The 21,357-nt window shown below is 47.9% G+C and overlaps 1 protein-coding gene and 1 long non-coding RNA gene across 2 annotated transcripts; one reads left to right on the top strand and one right to left on the bottom strand.

Annotated features, from left to right (window-relative positions):
- Window positions 1-1,615: 1,615 nt before the first annotated feature.
- On the bottom strand, window positions 1,616-15,916 carry LOC139031432 (uncharacterized). The gene is made up of 3 exons (XR_011483914.1): window positions 15,784-15,916; window positions 9,358-9,440; window positions 1,616-2,104 (listed from the first exon to the last, which is right to left on the bottom strand). It is a non-coding gene; the product is annotated as an uncharacterized lncRNA (long non-coding RNA).
- PTCRA (pre T cell antigen receptor alpha) lies at window positions 14,361-19,699 on the top strand. The gene is made up of 5 exons (XM_020914143.2): window positions 14,361-14,418; window positions 16,554-16,586; window positions 17,014-17,334; window positions 18,412-18,456; window positions 19,027-19,699. Exons 1-5 carry the CDS (start codon window positions 14,361-14,363, stop codon window positions 19,530-19,532), a joined length of 963 nt encoding a protein of 320 aa, XP_020769802.2. The 3' UTR covers window positions 19,533-19,699.
- Window positions 19,700-21,357: the final 1,658 nt, after the last annotated feature.

The raw sequence follows: 21,357 nt of genomic DNA, 5'->3' as shown, positions 1-21,357 counted from the left end.
GACCAAGTTCTCAAAACACAAAAGGCCTAACACAAAAGGCCTGAAAAAGATGAGGTAGAATATTTACATCTCAAAGACACAGAGAAATGCAAGTTCCCCCTACAAGGGCTTTTGTTTAAGGTCAGAATTCAGATGTTTTTTATCAAGTTGGCTTTTTCTAACTTAACTGCATAGTCAATAAAAGAGCCCCGACTGAAGTCGTTTTCAGGGTGGGATTTCCTTTAATTCCCAATTAAGTATGTACTCGCAAGTATGAACTCTGTACATTCACAAATCTGGATGGAGTGTTAGTCTGAGGTGGGTTTTCTGATGTCCCTCATTTTTGTTTGAGAGAATCTATTTCCCATTTTAAAGGTGAATTTCTCGGGGATAAGATTTACTTTTAAATTCTTTTTAAGGTATCCAACTTGAGGAAGGCCTCGTATCAGCCTCTTACTGAAACATTCAGCCCAGGCTCCTCCTTATCTTTTCTACTGGGCAAATCCCAGTGTCTTTCAACCAGGCTCCCTCTGTATCTTTCCGCTGGAGGGTACTTTCTTCCAGTGTCTTTCAACAGAGCTCCTCTAGTATCTTTCAACTAGGGAGGTCACTCCCCAATATCTTTCAATTGCGGAGCCAGGTACCTGTTAGACATTGCAATCAAAGCTCGGGATAACCCATCAAAAATCAGGAGATCCGAGAACAAGGAGAGACTCACCCAAATTCGTCTGAACTCTATGAGGAGGTGGATGGGCACAAGAAGACTCTGCTAGTACCAAGGCTCCATTTCCCCGTAGAGTTCAGGCGAAGGAAAGAAGTCTTCTCTGGGTTTCCTCAGTGGTCATCAAAACTGTGGACTGGAAGAAAAAAAAAGCAAAATCTAAAAGTGGAAAATAGTTTTATTTGGCAGACTGAGAACTCAAACCCAGGACGCAGCCTCACATAGCTGAGGGACTGCTGTGTAGGATATACAACAGTTTTGCAACAAAACCGGGTAGTCAGACCATCAAAAGATTACTGTTAAAGAAAACCAGACAGCTAACGTTAAAGAGTTCAGCTTTTCTCATGCATAGGAAGTCATGAGTCCGGGCTCACTAAAATCATTCCTTTGCTATGAACCTTAGCTATCCAAGGCCAGTATCTTATTCTTTCCTATCCGCAGGCACCTCGGGGTGCACGGTTGGGAGTGTCTGTGGTGGCTGAGGGCTCAGCAGTTGTCAGGCCAATTTCCTTCATTCTGGGGGCTGTCCCTTGGGGTTGCAGTACTGGCGGATGGGTGGCTGCAGGGTCCTTTGTCGACAGGACAGCAAAAGTTTTCATTCACAGCTGCAAAGGACCTCGAGCCTCAGAAACGGCCGAGCCAGGCTCCTCCAGGCGGCTCCTCTGCCCACCGTCCCCGGTCTGGAACTGTGGCGCTGGGTGCTCCGCGGAGCGCGCGGCCTCCCAGGGCTTGGGTCTCCGCGGGAGTCGGGACGCCGTGGGTTCGGCAAGGGTCGCCGCGACCTGGCGCCTCTCCAGGCCGGGGAGCTCCTGGCCCTCCTGGACCAGCTGCAGGAGCTGCGCAAGTGTCACCGAGGCCGGCGTTGACTCCGCGGGCGAGGGAGCCGGGCCCGACTCGCTCAGACAGCCAGGAGGCTCCATGGCGGGCGCGGAGCCTGGGCGCTTCCGGGTTGGATAGGCGCAACCACCGCCGGAGGAAGTGAAGGGGGGCGCAGACCGTACCAAGTGGCCCAGAGAGCGGGGAGCAAGCTCCGCGCCGAAACGCTTTACTCACAAATAGAGCCCTTAGCTCGACCCAGAGCCGCTGACATAGAATGCTTTATAAGCCGGGAAGGCTTGCACAGAACGGAACTGTATGCGCACACGCCGATACAAGCAAAAAGACCCTAGTTTGCACAGATGCCCGGGCCATGGCAACTCACCTGCTTTCACTCACAGGCTGAGACTACTGCGTAGACACGTGGCGCATGGTGGGGTGCGGGGATAACTTCCATCCCGGGCCCAGTAGTGCCAGACAGAAAATGACGGAGGCGATGTCTCCGCTGGCCTCAGGAGAACTGGGAACAAGCGACGCCCCTGCAGAGCCTCGCGACTCTCCCCCCACGTCCTTCGGTGGAGGCTATTCCTGGCATTCAGAGTGGAGGAGTGAAGATGAAGGCAGGCTAGGAGGGCTACATTCCCTTCAGCTGCTTGGGAAGTCAATACCAATAAAAGCCAGGTTTCTGTGTTTATCGAAAGCTAGCCTGATCTGGCGTACACCGCCTTAATTAAGCGAGCAAAGCTTAATTACTACTAATTGGACAAACTAGCTTCATCTGTCTCCTGAAGTGATGGAAGCACGCTACAGGTTTAGAAACACTACATCTCTGTAGCGTTCCTGCCAAGAACGTTCGCTCTGAATCTAAACTGGAGGAAATTAATAGACACAGTAGGAAACATTCTAAAAAATGACTGACCTGGACGCTTTATAGATGTTGAGGTCATAAAACACAAAGACAGAAAGAAAAAGGCAAGACTGAAGGTCTATGTCAGACTAAAGGGGATGTGAAAAATGCAAAGTGTGCATCCTGGATTGGAGGAAGATAAGAGAGAAATCAGTTACACAGGACATTTTACCCTTGGGAAAATTTGAATATGCGCTATATGTTAGATGACAATGTTATATCAGTGTTAAATTAAGTGCAGTAATTGTGCTTTCCTTATGTGGGGAATAGGAGATACATGCTGAGGTACTTATGCATGAATGTCATGATAAGAGAGAAAAGGTTTATGTGGCAAAACTGCTAAGAATTGGTGAATCTAAACAGTTTGAAATTTGTCAAAAAGTTGGAAAGGGTGAGCTATAGAAACCAGTCTGGAGGAAACTGACCACACTAGTGTCGTATAATAAAGAACTTGGCCTTTGTCCCTAGTTCCTCACAAGGAGACTAAATCCTGGAAATTTCCCAAGTATTACAAGTGGTATTCATGGTGGTCCCTGATTGTTTATGCCAAGAAAATGACTCGTTTAGGGGTTTCAGGACTGGAAATGACCAGTCGTATGATTAGAGAGTTGGGGCTTTGAGCCATGGGGGGTCCAGGAAGTGGGGCTGAGTTCAGCCTCCAGCCAATGATTTAATCAGCAGTGCCTGTGGAATGAACCCTCTATAATAACCCTGGACACGAAGCTCAGTGGAGCTTCCTGATTGGTGACCTCATCAGAGTGTCCGGAGGGTGGCATGCCCTGGCTCCAGGAGGTGACACAGAAGCTCTGAATGCAGGCCATCCTCAGACCTTGCCCTAGGTGCCTCTTCCTCTGACTGGCCCTTCTTATTCCCTGTGGCTCAGAAGGTAAAAAATCCACCAAAATGCAGGAGACCTGGGTTTGATCTCTGGTCTGGGAAGATCCCCTGGAGGCAGAAATTGCAACCCACTCCAGTATTCTTGCCTGGAGAATTCCAAGGACAGAGGAGCCTGGCAGGCTACCAGCTGGCTACTGTCCCTGGGGTTGCAGAGTTGGACACAGGAGTGACTAATACACACACTTTCACTGGTTGATATCCTCTCTAACAAAAGGTGGCTTAGCTGGTAAAGAACCCACTTGCGAATGCAGGAAATACAAGAGATGTGGGTTTGATCCCTGGGTCGGGAAGATCCCCTGGAGAAGGAAATGGTAACCCACTCCAGTGTTCTTGCCTGGAGAATCCAGTGGAACAGAGGAGCCTGGCGGGCTACAGTCCATGAGGTAGCAAAGAGTCGGACACGACTGAGAGGTGCACACACACACACACTCACACATACTAACAAAACCATAATCTTATGTATTTATTTATTTTTTAAAACCATAATTTTAAAAGTAGAACTTTCCTGAATTCTGTGAGTTGTCTAGCGAATTATTGAACTCGAGGGGTTGCGGCATCTCACAAATTTGTACCCAGTGAGTCAAAAGGGCCTGTGGCCCAGGACTCTGAATTTTCAGTTGGCATCTGAACTAAGTGCAATCTTGTTGGGGACGTCGCTCTTGAACTTGTGGGATCTGTGCTAACTACAGGCACTGAGTCCTAGACAACACAGAACTCCAGTTGGGGTTTTTAACCGAACACTGGGTGAAGGGAGAACTCACCTTCTCTCTGTGGCCTGTGTCAGTTTCAGTCATCAGGGTGACCTTCTGATGGCCTTGGGGAACACTTGCAGGGGAAAGGAGACCTGGGAGTTACAAGTGTCTGATGAGGAAAGTGAGTGAGCAATGTGGACTCCTTGATAGGACCTTGAAGGAGTCCCTCACCTTCTACAGATAGAGTTCATTGTTGTTGTTTAATCACTAAGTCGTGTCAAACTCTGTGTGACCCCATGGACTGTAGCCTGCCAGCCTCCTCTGTCCATGGAATTCTCTAGCCAAGAATACTGGAGTGGGTTGCCATTTCCTTCTCCAGGTGATCTTCCTGACCCAGGGATTGAACCTGCATCTCCAAGAGAGGGTTTATATGGCTTATTAAATACTCAGTCCTCTAGGGAATTCCCTGGCCGTTCAGTGGTTGTAACTCTGAGCTTTAACTGACAATTGGGAACCTAAGATCCAGCAAGCCATAGCCAAAAAAAAAATTCACCCCTCTAGGTCTCTTATGCTAAGATGAGGGCATTGATGGGAAAGGGTGGGACCTTGAGATGGGGACATTTGGGCAGACATGGACAAGACTAAGAACTTGAATTCCCAGATTCTCTTGAAGTGTCTTGTCTGTAGAGACAACCTCCTCTTGTGACCCTGTCTCCTGGGAGGCCAGTCTCAGAACCCCTCCCCCTCCACCCCTTCTGACCCCGGGTCCTTCATGAGTTAAATCTCAACACAGCCTGGGTGGAGGAGCACAAGGCCCACGCTGAGAAAAGGAAGCCCAGACAGTCACAGGCCCTGCCAAACTGCCTTGGCAGGAGCCATGGGAACATGTGTGGGAGAAGTACTAAGGGAAATAGACCCAGGAGTGTGGAATATAAGATACAGTTTGGCCAAACTCATGGCCATGGATGCTCATACAGGATTTGGGATTTTATGTGTTGGCTCAAGCACCTGGGAGAGGAATTAATAGTCTCCTAAGATGCTTAATTAAAGCCTGGACTTAATGGTAGCCTAGAGTTAATAAACTTGAAATGCCAGAATTTCCCTGGCATACTATAGAGGAAGGAATCCAAAATCTCAGAGAGATGGGAATGCTGGATTGAATTTATTATGTGCAATCTGCTTAACTACTCCTAGCCATGTATTTTAAGGCAGTCTGGAAAATACTCCCTTTTACCAAAGGATTAAGAAATGCATTGGTGGACTTCCCTCATGGTCTAGTGGCTAAGAATCCCCTGTCAGTGTAGGGGACATGGGTTTGATCCATGGTCTGGGAAGATTCTACACGCTGCAAGGCAGCCTGTGCGGCAAAACTGCTGAGCTGGTGCTCTGGAGTCGTTGAGCTGTGAGCTCACTCTAGAGCCCATGTGCCACAACTACTGAATCCCTCATGCCCTAGAGCCTGTGGTTTGCAACAATGAGAAGCCCTCACACCACAACTAGGGAGTAGCCCCTGCTCGCCACAACTAGAGAAAGCCCACACTCAGCAACAAAGACCCAGCATAGCCAAAAATGAGTAAATAAATAAAATCTGAAAATAAAAAAAAGACTTGGTGAGGGCCACCAGCTCCTAGACTAGCTCTGATGGCCATCCTCTGTAGGCTGGAGATGCTAATGAGGGATACCAGATAGTGAAACTTAATTCCCTGATCTTTGATGAGAATAATGGTATCCTAGTGGGGTAAACAGTAGGTTTAACAACCAAAGAATGACCCAGAATAAAGCATGGGAAAGAATGGTCAGCAAGTGGGCAAAAATGACAGGCTATGGACCACGGTCAGCCTTTTCCCCAGGCACTCCAGGGCTTGTTCAGTGGACCCATGGTAGCAGGCGTGGCAGCTATGCTTTGGCTTAATAACATGGTCTTCCCTGAGGACTTCCTGTGGCCCCTGAGGCTAGTCTGGCTGTGGCCAGTGCTGAGTGACCATCCTACCTACAGCGTGATAGAGCACCATTCTCATCTTGACTTGATTGGGCCCCCCTAGAATGGATGGGCTGATGCTTTATCTTCAAGAGGACACATGTTCCAGATATGAATTCATTGCTGCCTCCAGTGCTTCTGTCATCACTGCTATTTATGGACTTACAGAATACCTTATCCATCACCATAGCATGCCACATAACATTGCCTCCACATGGGCACATGTATTATTGCCAAGACAGCATACAGATGAGCTCACACCCAAGGCATTCACCAATCTTACCAGGTGCCCCATGACCCAGGAGCAGCTGGCTTGATAGAATGGAGGACGGGCCAGCTCTAGGCTCAGTTAGAGCAGAGAAACTATAGCCTACAAGGTGGACGTTCTATCCTGTAGAATACAGTGTATTCTTTAAGCCAAAACCAGAATTGTGTGTGTCTTTATGTGTGTGTATGTGTGTGTGTGTGTATACATATATACACACAATACACTGGGACTTCCCTGGTGGCTCAGTGAGTAAAGAATCTGCCTGCAATGCAGGAGATGCAGCAGACGTGAGTTCGATTCCTGGGTTGGGAAGATCCCCTAGAGAAAGGAATGACAACCCACTCCAGTATTCTTGCCTGGAGAATCCCATGGACAGTGGAGTTTGCGGGCTACAGTCCATAGGGTCGCAAAGAGTCGGACACAACTAAAGCGACTGAGCACACACACATATATATAACCAAGAGGTGGGGCTAGCTGCTGGCTTTTCCCTATTATAGCTAAAGTTTAGGATCTACTGGAAGAACTTTTGCTACCTATCCCCATAACCTTGACCTCAGGGAGCTTGACAATCCTAGCATTCAAAGGAGAAACACTTGCACTGGGGAATGATCCTAGTACTAATGGTTTAGAAAAGCTGAGATGACCCCTGGCCATTTTGGTTTCTCATGCTACTGAACCAGCGGGCAGAGAAAGAGGTTAGTGTAATATCTGGGTTGACTAATCTCAATTACCAGAGAAAATTTTGCTTGCTACCACACTGTAGAAGTAGGTACTAGATCTGGAACCCTGGGGATTCACTAAGTGCCTCTTAATTCACTGCTCCATGCCACAACTAAGACCCAGCGCAGTCAAATAAATAAATGTTTTTTTTTTTTTTAAAGAGTCAGTTCCCTAAAAAAGAATTCTCTGCTCAGTTGTCCTGGTTAACAGAAAACTTCAGCAACCCACTATGTCAAGATTCTCAAGGACTCAGACCCCATAGGAATAAAGGTTTGAGTCACCACCAGGTAAAGAACCCAAGGTGCTGGCAAAGGATAAAAAGAATACATCATTGGAGGGAAAAGGAGGCAGCTGTGAATGTGAACTTAGTTCTCATAACCTCCCTTGTGCCCTGCTACCTTATGTGAAAAACACTGATGGGAGCTAATATTTTAGGTTTCAGTTGACATACGACATCACTTCCCAATGATACAATAGTTGGTGGGTCCCTGAGTGTTCTCTGTGCTGGGGATATGGATTTTTCATCTGCACAAAGATTAAGAGGAGCTTCTCTGTGGCCTTCCAGATTCTCCCTCCCTCTTCCCATCCCACCAGCCTTGTGCCCTGGAAAGTCTCAGAGGACTCCCACGCCCCTACTTGGATTCAGTCAGTGGGGGACCAGCCAGAGGTCTAAGGATGGGAGGATGGTAAAGTCAGGTCCGTTATTCTCCTGCTTCCCTCCCTGCCAGATCAGCAGCACCTCCATTATTGGGAGGTCACAGCTGTTGTCAAGGACCCTCTCCACACAGCTGTCTGGGTTCCTGTAACTGCTCCCCTCTCCTCTTCTGGCCTCAGGGGCTGACACCCCACTATTACTAGCCATGGGGTGCTGCAGCAGCCTCAGCAATTTCTTTATACCCTGCCCACACCTTTACAAATAATCCCTTTACTAAACTCTCTTTGAATTACCCTGGCACATACAACGTGTATTTTAATTAGGATTAGTTCGGCAATGAGCAACAGAAACCCTAAAATAACAATAGTGTACACAGAATAAAATTTACATCTTTCTTATGTAAATTAAACTTGGTGTTAAGCAATGCAAGCTGGTGTGGTGTCTCCATGAACATCAGACCATACTACATATTCTTTTTTTTAATCCTTTAACATAATAATAAAAATTTACCATGGCATCTGTCATTGTTCAGTCGCCCAGTCATGTCTGACTCTTGGCGACACCATGGGCTGCAGCATGCCAGTTTGCTCTGTCCCTTACCATCTCCCGAGGTTTGCCCAAATTCACATCCATGACATTATAAACTTTTTAGAAAGAATCAAGACTTGGATCAAGCATCATCTTCTAAAGAGTTTTCCTGATTCTCACTCCAACTCTAGAAGAATAATCTCCCTCTTTTAGTACCCATTCTCTACCCCTAAACATACACACATACACAGACATGCTTCAGTCAAAGCCTCTGTCATACTCCAAGTCCCTGATCTGCTTATGAGCCCCTCTCCTTCCATGACCACAAGGAGTTTCTCTTTTTGTCTTATTATGTCCAGCCCCAATCTTTGGCATAAAACAGACCAATAAATGGGTCTGAATGAAAGGACACTTTTAAGGCCTGCATAATATTTCATCATGTAGACTCATCCTAGTTTATTCAATTATTACCTTAACATTGAACATTCAGGTGATTTTAATTTTTCATTCTAAATATTATTGTAGAGTGGATATCCTTGGTGGTCCAGTGGTTAAGACTCCACAGTTCTACTGTGGGGTGTGTGGGTTTGATACCTGGTGGGGGAATTAAGATCCCGACTGTTGCTGGGTGTGGCCAAAAAATAAGTAAATAAATAAAAATTATTGTAGGATTTTAAGTTGATCAATGGAACAGATATCCCTGTTAGTACTTTTTTTAAGGCTGCACTGGGTCTTAGTTTGCAGGATGTGGGATCTAGTTTCCTGATCAGGGATGGGACTGGGGCCCCCTGCATCAGGAGCTCAGAGTCCTAGCCACTGGACCATCACGGAAGTCTCCCATCCATATTACTGAAAGAAACTTCTACTCGCTTTTTCAGTAGACACACACATGCTGACTCCCTGTTTGCCCCTCTGGTTACAGTTGAATCAGATAGGTCAGATTTACACTCAGTAATTACTTGGTAGCATCACCAATCTTCTCTAGTAAGCACTGCTAAATTTTCTTTTTCACATTCTATGTGGCTTGTCCCAGTTTAACAACAGCCTTTGGTTTTCTACCTGTGCCTGTGAAAACAGAGGGGAGAAGGATAAACCGCTGTGTACCCAGCAGTCAGGTCGGTCCTTGTATTAAACTGAATTCTCCCCACAACCTTGTGAAAAAAGCTTTGGAGAGAGACAGACCTATGAACACATACCTGGAATGAATGCCCAACTTCACGTGCCTACCAGAGAATCCTCTGCGACGTAACTGCGTTTTTCAGAGCCTCAGTTTCCTCGACTGCAAAATTGGGATGATAACATGTGATGAGAGGTTGAACTGAGGATTAAATGAGATGTCTGTGAACACCATCCGGCTCTAAGTTGAGGATCTACAAATGGCAGGTTCTGTCCCAAGTGAGGAGCTCAGAGCAGGGATTCAGTTCTGGAATCTAAGACCAGCATTCTCATCATCCTAGGGGGAGGGCATCTTTAGGACCTGCCAGGCTGTGGGGTCAGGGTGGGGGGAGATTCCTGGGGCTGCTGGAAAGAAGGAACCAATGTAAGAGTGGGCAAAGAAATCTTCCAGGCCAACCTGTGTCAGAGGGCTGGGAATGGGCTAGTAGAAGGGTAGCTGTCCCAACTCGAGGTGGCCCAAGCAGACAGCAGGTGAGGCAGGCTGCTGATGGCACTGATGGGGGTGGGGGTCTTCAGCCGCCTTATTCTGGGAAGATCTTGAAACTCAAAAACAAAGCAAGCCAAAGGGCTCTTCCCCATCTGTATTGTGGTAACTGAGCCCAAGCTAGCACCTCCACCGGCTGGAAGGCAGGGGAGTCGTTAAGGACACCTGCCTCTCTCCCTCCCCCTCCCGGCGGGAACCCACTGAGACTGCAAGACTGTGTGAGCACCTGGGCCCGGGTGGCGCCTGGGAACACATGGCGCCCGAGGCCGCCAGGCTGCCCCACGGGAAAGGGGTGGGAGCTCAACCTGGGCTTCAGGGGGTCCCTCAGGACACCGGAGAGTGCCATCGACAAGATTATTAAAAGAACCATTCAGGCGGAAACGGAGTGAAGATGGTACCAGGATAAAGAAATCAGGGAGCCAGGAAGAAATAAACCCGCCAATGTAAAAGATAGTAACATGTAATAAAGAACGTTTCGCAATAGGACAGGAAGGATTATCTATGAATAATCTTGGGATAATTGATTTGTTCTTTGGGGGGAAAAATGAAATTTAGAGGTACATCTTCTACAACATACCAAAATTAATTCAGTTCCCGATGGCGTTAAATTGGAGGTGGGGGATTAAACAACACTTGCACAAAAAAACAAGTGGAAATGTATCCATCCTTTAGAGGGGAGAGGATTTTCTAGGCTTTAAAGGTATGAGATAAATCCCAATAGGGAAGATGGATATGTTGGTTCATACAAAACAAACAAGTGCAGGTTTTTTTTTTAAAGTGAAATTAAAAGTAGTCAGTGAATTGGGAAAAGGCTCCAGTCAAGGGCATTGTAGAGCTTCCCAGGTAGCTAAGTGCTGAAGAGTCCGCCTGCAATGAGGAGACTCGGATTTCATCCCTGAGTCAGGAAGATGCCCTGGAGAAGGAAATGGCAACCTTCTCCAGTATGCTTGTCTGGGAAATCCCATGGACAAGGGAGCCTGGCAAGTTACAGTCCATTGGGTCACAAAGAGTCAGACACAACTTATCGACTAAAACAACAATGATGAAAGTGCATCATACAAAGAGTTGATGCCTTTAATATGTTAAAGCCCTTACAAAATTAAGTAGACACTAGGACTAAAAGAGGACTATAGACAGTACAGTAAAGGAAACAACTAAAATGGGAAAATAATGTCATCAGAGAAATGAGATACCATTAACTGATTAAAGTAGGATTTTTTCAATTTTTTACTTTATTTTTTGACGAAATGCCAAAGATTGAAGGCAGGAGAAGAAGGGGACGACAGGATGGCATCACCGACTCAATTGACATGAGTTTGAGCAAGCTCCGGGAGATGGTGAAGGGCACAGAAGCCTGGAGTGCTGTCGTCCATGGGGTTGCAAAGAGTTGGACACAACTGAGCAACTGAACGACAGCAACAAAGCTCGGGTAGGGATGATGTGGGCCTTTCAGACATTGCGGCGGTTTTATACTAACATAAATCATAAGGGGCTTCCCAGGTGGTGCAGCGGCAAAGCATTTGCCTGCCAATGCAGGAGACACAAGAGACATGAGTTTGATCCCTGGGTTGGGAAGATCCCCTGGAGAAGGAAATGGCAACCTGCACCATTATTCTTGCCTGGAAAATTCCATGGACAGAGGAGCCTGGAGGGCTACAGTTCATGGGATCGAGAAGAGTCAGGCATGACTGAGTGACTGACCACAAGCACAAAATTAGTATAACAGGTGTATCAGGGAGACTTGAAACACAGAGGCCTCAGATGCTCAACATCACTAATCATTAGGGAAATACAAATTGAAACCACTGTAAGATAACACTTCACACCCATTACAATGGCCACTGTCAAAATTAAAGTTAGAATTAAATTACTGTATGATCCAGCAATTCCACTTCTGGAATACACACAAAAGAACTAAAAGTAAGATCTCGAAGAGAGATTTGTACACCCATGTTCACAATAGTTACAACAGAGAAGCAACCATTGAGGGATATCCACTGAGAGATGTACAATAATGTGAATGTATTTAATATCACTGATCTTAAAATGGTAAATATTATGTTATGTGTACTTTACTGTGTGGTAAAGAATTCACCTTCAATGCAGGAGACCTGGGTTCGATCCCTGGGTTGGGAAGATCCCTAGAGAATGAAATGGCAACTCATTTCAGTATTCTTGCCTGGGAAATCCCATGGACAAAGGGGCCTGGTGGACTACAGTCCATGGCATCGCAAGAGTCAGAAACTACTTAACTACCACCCCCACCGCTTTACTACAATTTAAAAAATTTTTAAGTTAAACAAAACCACTCAAAATTATTGAGGCCTTTAACCTAATTTTAAGGAAGTAAGTATGAATTTGGAAAATACTTTATGAATAAAGATAACTGTTGCCCCAAACTGGAAAACCCAAATATCTACAAGTAAAGGAATGGCTAAATAAGCTCTAATATGTCTGTAGTTTTATGTTTTAATAATGTTTATTATCCTGATTTTTAATGTAATACAGGTTTATCATAGAAAATTTAAGAAATAAACAATTATAAACATGAAAAGAAAAACTATCCAATATCCTCACATGCAGAGATAGCCATTGTTAACATTTCATCTGCTTCCTTCTAGGAATAATCATATATATCTTATGCAAAATTGGGTGTATATTTTCCATTTAAATTTGAATCTGGTTTGTTTCAGTTTTCTGTATATGTAATTTAGTATACACATATATAAAGAAAGAGAACATTTATTGACTTCTTACTATATAGAGAGAATAACGCTAGACCCACTTCATGGGTAATCTGTTTAAGTTGAGGTATTATCATTCCCATTGTACATATAAGGAAATTGAGATTCAGGGAAGTAAGTAATTTGGTGAAAATCACACAATTCCTGAATGATATAGTCAGGATTGAAAGTCAGCTGTTCTGGCTTCACAGCCCACACACTGAACCAAACCCTGGTCTATATCCTGTGTCATTAAATATTCTTTTATATTTATTTATTTATTTAAAATATTCTTTTAAAAACATGATTTTAAAAGGTACTGCATACGGGAATTCCCTGGTGGTCCAGTGGTTAGGACTTATCACTTTCTCATCACTCATCACTGCCATGACCTGGGTTCAATCCCTGATCAGGAACTAAGATTCCCCCAAGTGGCCAGGCATGGCCAAAAAAATGCTGCTGCATAATATTTACTAACATAAGTACATCAAGCATTAGTTCATTTAACTCTTCTCCAAGCATTGACATTAGGTAGTTATTTCTCTTGGTTTAACTTTGTTGTAGTTGTGTGTTTTTTTTTTTTTAGCTGCACATTGCGGCTTTCAGGATCTTAATTCCCCCACCAGGGATTGAACCTCGGCCCTTGGCAGTATGAAGTCCTAACCACAGGACCACCAGGGAATTCCCTCTTTTGGTTTCTACTGTAATACTTGAAAGAACATTTTTGTGCAGAAATCTTTGTCTTACAATGATTGAATCTCTTCTTCCATCAGGATATATACCTGGATGTAAAGTTTCAGGGTCAAAACGATAGCTACAGCTAAAATTTAAAGGAGTCACTGAAAATGGCATTTTAAAAAGGAGGCTTGAGGACTTCCCTAGTGGTATGGTAGATAAGACTCTGCCTGCCAATGCAGGAGACATGGGTTTCACCTCTGGTCAGGGATGACTCCACATGCTACAGAGCAACTAAGCCCGTGCATCACAATTACTGAGCCCATGAGCCAAGACTACTGAGCCTATACGCTGCAACTACTGAAGACTACTCGCTTTAGAGCCTGTGCTTCACAACAGTAAGACACTGCAATGAGAAGCCCAAGCACCAACCAAGAGTAGCCCCTGCTTGCCACAACTACCCGCACACAGCAACATAGACCCAGCACAGCCAAAAATGAATAATTTTTTTTTAAAGGCAGGGGAGGTGGCTTGATGCTTGATGCGATGGATCAGGGAGTATATGGGAAATCACTTTTGCTATTAACCTGAAACTGATCTAGAAAACAAATTCTATTTAAAAGGGTTATATTTAACTACATGGAAATGAGCTTATTGGGCTTTTTGGCTATAGTAAGGCTAGCCATCAGAAAACAGTTCAAGCCCTGGCTCTGCCACTGGCCAGCTGGGTGGCCTTGGGCAGGTCACTCAATCTCTCTGAGCTTCAGTTGCCTAGCCTGTGAAATGAAACTCACAGTAGTTGGGTGATGGAATGAAGTGCTGGATGTTAAGCCCCTGACATACCGTCAAGTGCTCTAGATCCTGTAGGTGACAGGGGCAGTGACTGGGAAAAGGCCTTGCACACTGCGGAGTGTTCTTCAGATGGGAGGGGGTGTGGCGCTCTGAGTTCCTTGGACTGGTGAGAGAAGGCTGGGTTTGGGGGCCAGGGTGGGGGTGGGAGGCTCCTCACCCAGAAACGGCTCCGTGGTGGAGCAGCTGAGATGCAGCTGTGCCTGTGGCCTGCGAGGCCGTCTTGTGGCTGCCTCCTCCCCCAGCCCACACGCAGGTCTGCAGCTGGGTCCTGCCTCCTCTCAGGTGGGCCATGGCCGAGTCTTGGTTGCTGCTTTTCCTGGCCCTCGGGTGTCCAACCCTGCCCACAGGTGAGCACCCCCCTGCACCCTTCTCTGTGCCCCCCTAGTGGGCCCAAACCCACGTCCTCACTCTGGGTGTCCCTGGTGTGGGAGGGATGCAGAGAGGCAGGACAGAGGTATTTGGGGTCCCCTGAGGAGGGTCCTGCCAGAAGCCCATTATCCCCTTCCCCATTGTACCCTACCTCCCAGCTACCTTGCTCCAGGGCCCCCAAGTCCTGCTCCCCCGGAGTCCACCGTGTTGAGAGGGAGGGTGCTCACCTCTTGGAGTGAGTGGGACAGGTGTGCATGATGGGTAGGGTGGGGTAGCCTGGCTGTGCTGCGCTATATGGGGCCATAGGACACAGCAACACGGTGAGTTCCCCGCTCCTTCCTGTCCAGTCTCCTGCCCTCAGGGCTCAGTGTATCTCACGTTCGCTCCCACCTCCCCTTACCAATAGGTGCTTAGAAGTTTCAAGGCCTCAGTGACTTTCCATGTGTATTGACCCCTGAGCCCACCCCTACAAAGATCAGGGCTGGAGACGAAGGACTAAACTTTTGAGAATTCCAGGTTCATCTAGTAGCATGTGCATGTTCGTATGTTTGTGGTGGGGAAAGGTCCTTGACTTTTTTTTTTTTTTTAGTTCTACCACTTATTGCTACCAACCCATCTCCCTCCTCCCTCGTGCACACATGCTCAGTCATGTAATCCCATGGACTTCGGCCCGACAGGCTCCTCTGTCCGTGGGCTTTTCCAGGCAAGAATACTGGAGTGGGTTGCCATTTCCTTCTCCAGGTCCTTGACTTTTGAATCAGGACATCTCCTTGTTCTAAAGCTGGCCCCCAGTATGTCACCAGCACTCCTTTGCTAGGGAGATAAATCACACCCACATGGAACAGGGAGAGCCCGTAGTGGGAGACCTGAGCTCTGAGAAGGAAGCAGCCAGGGTGAAAAGGAGCAATTCTGGGAGGCTTCGTGGAGGAGGCAGATGCTAAACTCAACTTGAGGAGTGTTTCTCCATGTACAGCTGGAAAGGCTCAAGAGGCTGAGGCTCCTGCAGCTCATTCTCAGCCTTTTCTCCTCCTTTTGTTCATGATGCCTTATTAATACTAGTATTGATGATACTAATCCTTATCTGCCAGGTGTTTTATATTCATGATCTTTATTATCCACCACAGTTTCCCTGGGTTGGTGTTATTAACCCCATTGTATTGATGGGACAATTAAGACTCAGTAAATTTAGTGGATGAGTGAAAAGTCAAACCAACCCTGAGGCCATGTCCCAGGCTTGGTCCTCTGCGACATGTAGGAAAATCTTGGTCATCTTTCCAAGTGGGGTGGTCTGTGAGACTGGGAGTCACAGAGGTCTGAATCCAAACCCTGAGTGGACTACTTACCATCTGCCTGCTTCTAGGTCAGTTATTTGACCTTCAAGCAGTCTTTTGTGGACTTCCCTAGAGGTCCAATGGTTGAAAGTGCACACCTCCACTGTAGGGGGGCACGAGTTCGATCCCTGGTCAGAGCAGTAAGATCCCACATGCTGCATGGTACAGCCAAAAAAAAAAAAAAAAAAAAAGAAAACTTTTGTGAGCACCCCCTACCTCTAGATCCCCACAAGTTTCTCTAGTGCCTTCCCTGAACCCTGAGGCATTTCTTTAGCTTGGCTGCACTTAACTCATGCTGGGAATTTATTTGTAGGTTTTAACCTTTGAGATTCTGTTTATATGAAAAGACAGCCACCCATTCAAAAATAGCATTTTTGTTATATATTAAATGAGTCATCTTTACTGCAACAAATAAGTCTGTGGAAAATCAGGACTATTCTGAAAAATACAGGACAAATGTTTGCAGTACTCACATGACTTATTTTTGCTTTTTTTAAATTATAAAATAATACAGACATACACTTTAAACAGCGAATTGTATGGCACGTGAATTATATCCAAACAAAGCTGTTAAAAATGCTACAGACTTAACAGAAAAGAAAAAAAAACCCAAAACTGAAAGGAATACAACAAGCACCCCAGCATAGGCCACTCAGATTAGCAAATGGTTAAAATGTTGCCACATTTGAATCAAATATCTTTTAAAAGAAACAAAAAGGTGCAGAGCATTTGAGGTCCCTTTGATCTCATTCCATATCCTACCTCCTTTCTTTCCTCCCCAGAGGGAACCTCTCTCCTGAGGCTGGCACAACAAGGTACTATAAGTATTTGTTTTCATCTGTGGTCTTTCTCATGGGATTGAAATCATCAAGAGCAAGGACAATATTTTAATTAATTGTTGTGTCCCTAGTGCTTGGCACAGAGATTCAGGTGTGACAGATAGGTGATGGAAGGATGCATAGATGAATGGAAGGAAGGGAAGATGGATAAATGGATGGATGGATACATAGAGATTGAAAGCAGAAAGAAGAGATGTAGGAAGACGGATGATGGTAGAAAGGATGGAGGGAAGGAAGGTGGTTAGGTAGGTAAATGCAAGGAGAGGATGGATGGGTGGGTAGGATAGATTGATGGTTGGTGGAAGGACTGATGGAAGAGAACCCCAGATGGAAGGATATGAGATGAGGACCTGGGAGGGTATGGGCAGTTCTAGGCCCCCTACAAGTATGTGCTCTCTTGCAGGCGTGGGCAGCACACCCTTCCCCTCTCTGGCCCCACCAATCACACTGCTGGTGGACGGGAAGCAGCAGACGCTGGTGGTCTGCCTGGTCCTCGACATTGCACCCCCTGGCTTTGAGAGTCCCATCTGGTTCTCAGCTGGCAATGGCAGCTCACTGGATGCCTTCACCTATGGCCCTTCCCCGGCGGAGGATGGCACCTGGACTCGCTTGGCTCAGCTCTCCCTGCACTCCGAGGAGCTGGCAGCCTGGGACACCTTGGTCTGCCACACGGGGCCTGGAGCTGGGGACCACAGCCAGAGCACACAGCCCCTACGGCTGTCAGGTGGGGACAGGGCCTGGGCCCCCGGGGGTTGCTCCTCGCCCCTTTTCACACACTCTGGAATCAGGATGTGGTGGGAGCGAGCACAGGCTCCAAACCAAACATCTAGGTGAGGTGATGCCTGGGCTCAGAGCAGGGTGGGCTCAGAGCCCCTGAGTCCTGGGATTTGCAACTGTGATATCTCATTCGGATCCAAGGTCTGATGTGTGACTTCTGAGAGGTAATAATGGCTCCTCCATCCTGAGGTCAATACATTTCTGTGTGTGCTATGCTGTGCTGTGCTTGGTCATTCAGCTGTGTCTGACTCTTAGCGACCCCATGGACTGTAACCTGCCACGCTCCTCTGTCCATGGGGATTCTCCAGGCAAGAATACTGGAGTAGGTTGCCATGACCTCCTCCAGGGGATCTTCCCAACCCAGGGATCGAACCCAGGTCGCCCACATTGCAGGCAGATTTTTCTTTACCATCTGAGCCACCAGGGAAGCCCCTCTCCATGTATACTCAGGGTTAATATCTATATCATCCTAACTATGACACCCTACCTATAGAACAAAACAATAATTAAATAGCAAATTGCTACCACTTACTTATTGTTTGTTCTGTGCTAGGCACTGTTGTAAATACTTTACATTTAAGTCATATTACAAGTAGGTCATGTTATTCTTCTCATTTTATAGGCACAGAGAGGTCAAGTAACATGTCCAAAGGCAGCTATTATTATTACTAACTAGATGACTTACTTCCTTTTTTAGGATTATGTTAGTTTTCTCATCCTCCAAATGGGAATGTTTGTTGAATAAAGGTCCTGCCTTCCAAAGAAGACTGCTAAGAAAACTGATTCCTTGTCTAAACGTGCTGAGGCATCTCTTGGGGCAGAGAACAGGGAACAGCTAGGAGACAAGGAAATCTGGGCCCCTGACAGGACTTGCCACAGATGGGCTCAGGGTTCCCACTGCTGGTTCATCTGTCCATTTATCCAACACGCCCAGAAGAGCTGCCCTGAGCAGGGCTGGGGCATAGCACTGGGGTGGAGAGCACAGCCCATCCCAAAGACTCACTCCCTTTTCCTTGGCTGCCAGGAGACGCTTCCTCGGTCAGGACCTGCCTCTGGGAGCCTCTCAGGGGTGAGTACCGGGAACCAGGACCTCAGCCCACGCTGGGCTCTGGGCTGATGTGCCCCCTTGGGGGAGCAGTGCAGGTTGGTGGGTATCCCCTGAACAGGTTGCCTCCCTGGGTTGGGGCACTGGCTAACCTGGGCCTCTGTCTACTCCTGGGTCAGAAGGAGGTAGATCCTCTGACCCCAGCATCCTTTCTGGACACCAGGTTGAGAAGCGCCGGTGAGAGCTGGCAAAAGGGTGCTTGGGCAGCCCAGAGGGTTGGCCTCAGCATGAGGGTCTTGGGACACTCTTGGGAGTCCAGGGAGCCTCAGGAGACTGGACACCTGCTGGACATAGAGTGGTGTTCACAGCCAGGCTCTGCTTCCTGCCTGGCCAATCCAACAACCAATCCCCTTGGTTGTTGTGGGATGAAATAACATGAAGGCTAGGAAGGTGTCTATTATTATTACCAGCAGTCAGAGCTGAGGTTAGACACCAGGAAGGCTGTCCCCCGGTTCCCCTCCTCTGGGGAACGTTCTGTCGCAGGTGGGGCCGCGCCAGCCTCCAGGCCGCTCACCGGCTCCTCCTCTCCCGCAGGGACGCGGGCCTTGGTGCTGCGACTCGGGGCGCTGCGGCTGCTGCTCTTCAAGCTGCTGCTGTTGGACGTGCTGCTGACCTGCAGCCGCCTCCGCGCCCCTCCCGCCGCGCGGGAGAACCCGGCCGGGGCGTCTGGCCCTGGGGCCCCCGGTCTCCCCGCGCCCTCCGAGGTCCCCCAGGCGGATAGCCGCCTCCTCTCGCAGCCTCCGCCGCCCCAGGGACCGTTCGCAGGCCCCGCCGACCGGATTCGCCGCAGTCATGGGGGGACCACAGGCCGAGGTCTCAGCGTGTCCGCCTCGCCGGCGCTGGAGCCCCGGGACCGCCGCCGCCGCCGGGTTCACACCCGCCGTCCCTGCCGGGATCCCAGGAACCCAGTCTGGGGGGAGGGGCCGCCGGTTCTCAGGGCCTGGAGCTCGGGACCCGCCTTCAGTCTTCCCACCTCAAGCCTTGGAGCATTTCTCTATACTCTGCCTCCTCCAACTGACCCGAGCTTCCCCGGGGGCTAGGCTCCGTCTCCCCTTCAGACTGAGGTTCTTTCTGAGCTAAAAAATCTTTGTCTCTCCGATTAGATTGGAAACCCCTTGAGGGTGGTAATCCACCCAGGCACCAGGACATCTGAGGTGCAGATAGTTGACAACAATTAAAGAACTTATATAACACAAGCAAACAAAAAGTCTTTTAATTAATGTCTGCTCTGGGAGAAGGGTATTTGGCACATTTAGAGGAGGCAGAAATCTGGGAAGGCTGCCTGAGGGTGACAGCCTGGAAAGTGGGCTGGGAGTTAGGGAGGATGCAGTCCCACCTCTGTCTCCTTTCCCCATCATCAGGCACTGGGCAGGCCCCCTCTGTCTCCTCACAGCTGCCCAAACTTTCTGAGAGGTCAGGGGGAGGGGCCCAGGAACCCAGGAAGAGGGTGTGCTGGGCCTGATGTGAAGGCTTGTATAGACTCGAGGGAAATGATCAGGGCCAGGATTCCAGAGTAATGGGATCATATCCAAGGGCAAGAGCACTGACAGTAATTCCAAGGGTATACGTCATTAATCAATTAAGATCATTATTCACTTGACAAATATTCACTGAGCATCAACTCTGAGCCAGGCACTAGAGAGGCTTTTGTTTTGTTTCTTCAACAGGGTTTTTGCACTGATAGAATGAGGCTCCCACAATGGAGTGTAACCTGTATGTCCCCTGTTTATCCAGTGCTGGCAGGAAATCCAGGACTCTGGATGACTCTCCAGTCATCACCCCAAGAATCTGGATGCTTACATGTGAATTCAGATGTCCCCCAGGGCAGCACAGGACAATTACCTGGATCAATGGCCCTACTGTAGTTTTCCTTCTCCCAAGAGGCAGTGGTGAACTCCATTCTAACACTGCCCCCCGCCCCACACACACACAAGGTGTCAATGACACTCCCAGCTTCCCAGAGCCTCTAAGCCCTCTCAGCTGCTGTTCCATGAAAACCCTCACCTCTCCTCCACTGGACGCTCTCACCAGCCTGTAAGGAGGTTCTCCCACCTCTGTTTTGGATTCTCCAAGAAAGAGGACACAGCTTCTGGGGGTCAATCTGTCCACCAGCCCCACAGGGTCTGCTCCTTCCCTAACACACAGAGGAAGGGGTCGACTGGGTGGGGGCAGGGGCAAAGGCAGACTTTCTACAGTCACTGTCCCTTCCCTGCTCTCAGCCCATGTGTTGAACCCAGAGCTCCCACCAAACTAATTTATGTCTCACTAAGTGTGCTCTCAGAGGCCCTTTTGTTTATTCTGGAAGCAAACCTCCCTGAGCTTCAGTGCTTCTCCCCCTCTTGCCCGCCTTCCCCCAATCCTGCCCTGCCCCAGACTCTGAATCCCCACTGTGGCTGGCTTAACATCATTTCCCAGGAGGGCTCCTGGCCAGACTTTGAGCTTCCCCAAGTCTTCTGAAGCCTAGAGAGCATGGAGGACCTCAGGACGGTGATCTGATCCTCTATATTGTGGAATTCTACACACCACAGCTCCTGCTATCCAAGAGTGCCCTGTCAGCCACAGAATTGTTAGGAGCAAGAAGCTAAGATCAGAAAACGACAAGTCAACAGACTTGAGCATCCGTCCTTTAAAGTCTTTATAAAATACCATAAATATCCAACCTCCAGGAAGGAAACAGGAGGCACTGGAAACAGGGATTTATGGGCAAAAATGGAAGTGGCAGGCAACCTCCCCGAGAAGCAGCCTTGCTCTGTGTGTGTCCCTAGACCATTGAGCTCAGGGGCAGCATGAAGCCATCCCCCAAAACCCAGAGAGTCCTCTTCCCGATGACACAGCATAAGGAGGTTTCACCCAGCAGCTCCTTGT

Source organism: Odocoileus virginianus, chromosome 27, assembly GCF_023699985.2.
Source record: "Odocoileus virginianus isolate 20LAN1187 ecotype Illinois chromosome 27, Ovbor_1.2, whole genome shotgun sequence".
Taxonomy (NCBI): domain Eukaryota; kingdom Metazoa; phylum Chordata; class Mammalia; order Artiodactyla; family Cervidae; genus Odocoileus; species Odocoileus virginianus.
The sequence above is the reverse complement of the archived record's forward strand: the minus strand, read 5'-3'. Positions and strand labels throughout refer to the sequence as shown.

Excerpts from the sequence above, each read along its gene's own strand:
- PTCRA (XM_020914143.2), top strand. The coding sequence starts at position 14,361 with ATGGCCGAGTCTTGGTTGCTGCTTTTCCTGGCCCTCGGGTGTCCAACC. Across the intron at positions 14,419-16,553 it reads GTGTCCAACCCTGCCCACAG|AGGGAACCTCTCTCCTGAGG; the intron begins GTGAGCACCCCC and ends TTTCCTCCCCAG. Across the intron at positions 18,457-19,026 it reads CCTCTGGGAGCCTCTCAGGG|GGACGCGGGCCTTGGTGCTG; the intron begins GTGAGTACCGGG and ends CCTCTCCCGCAG.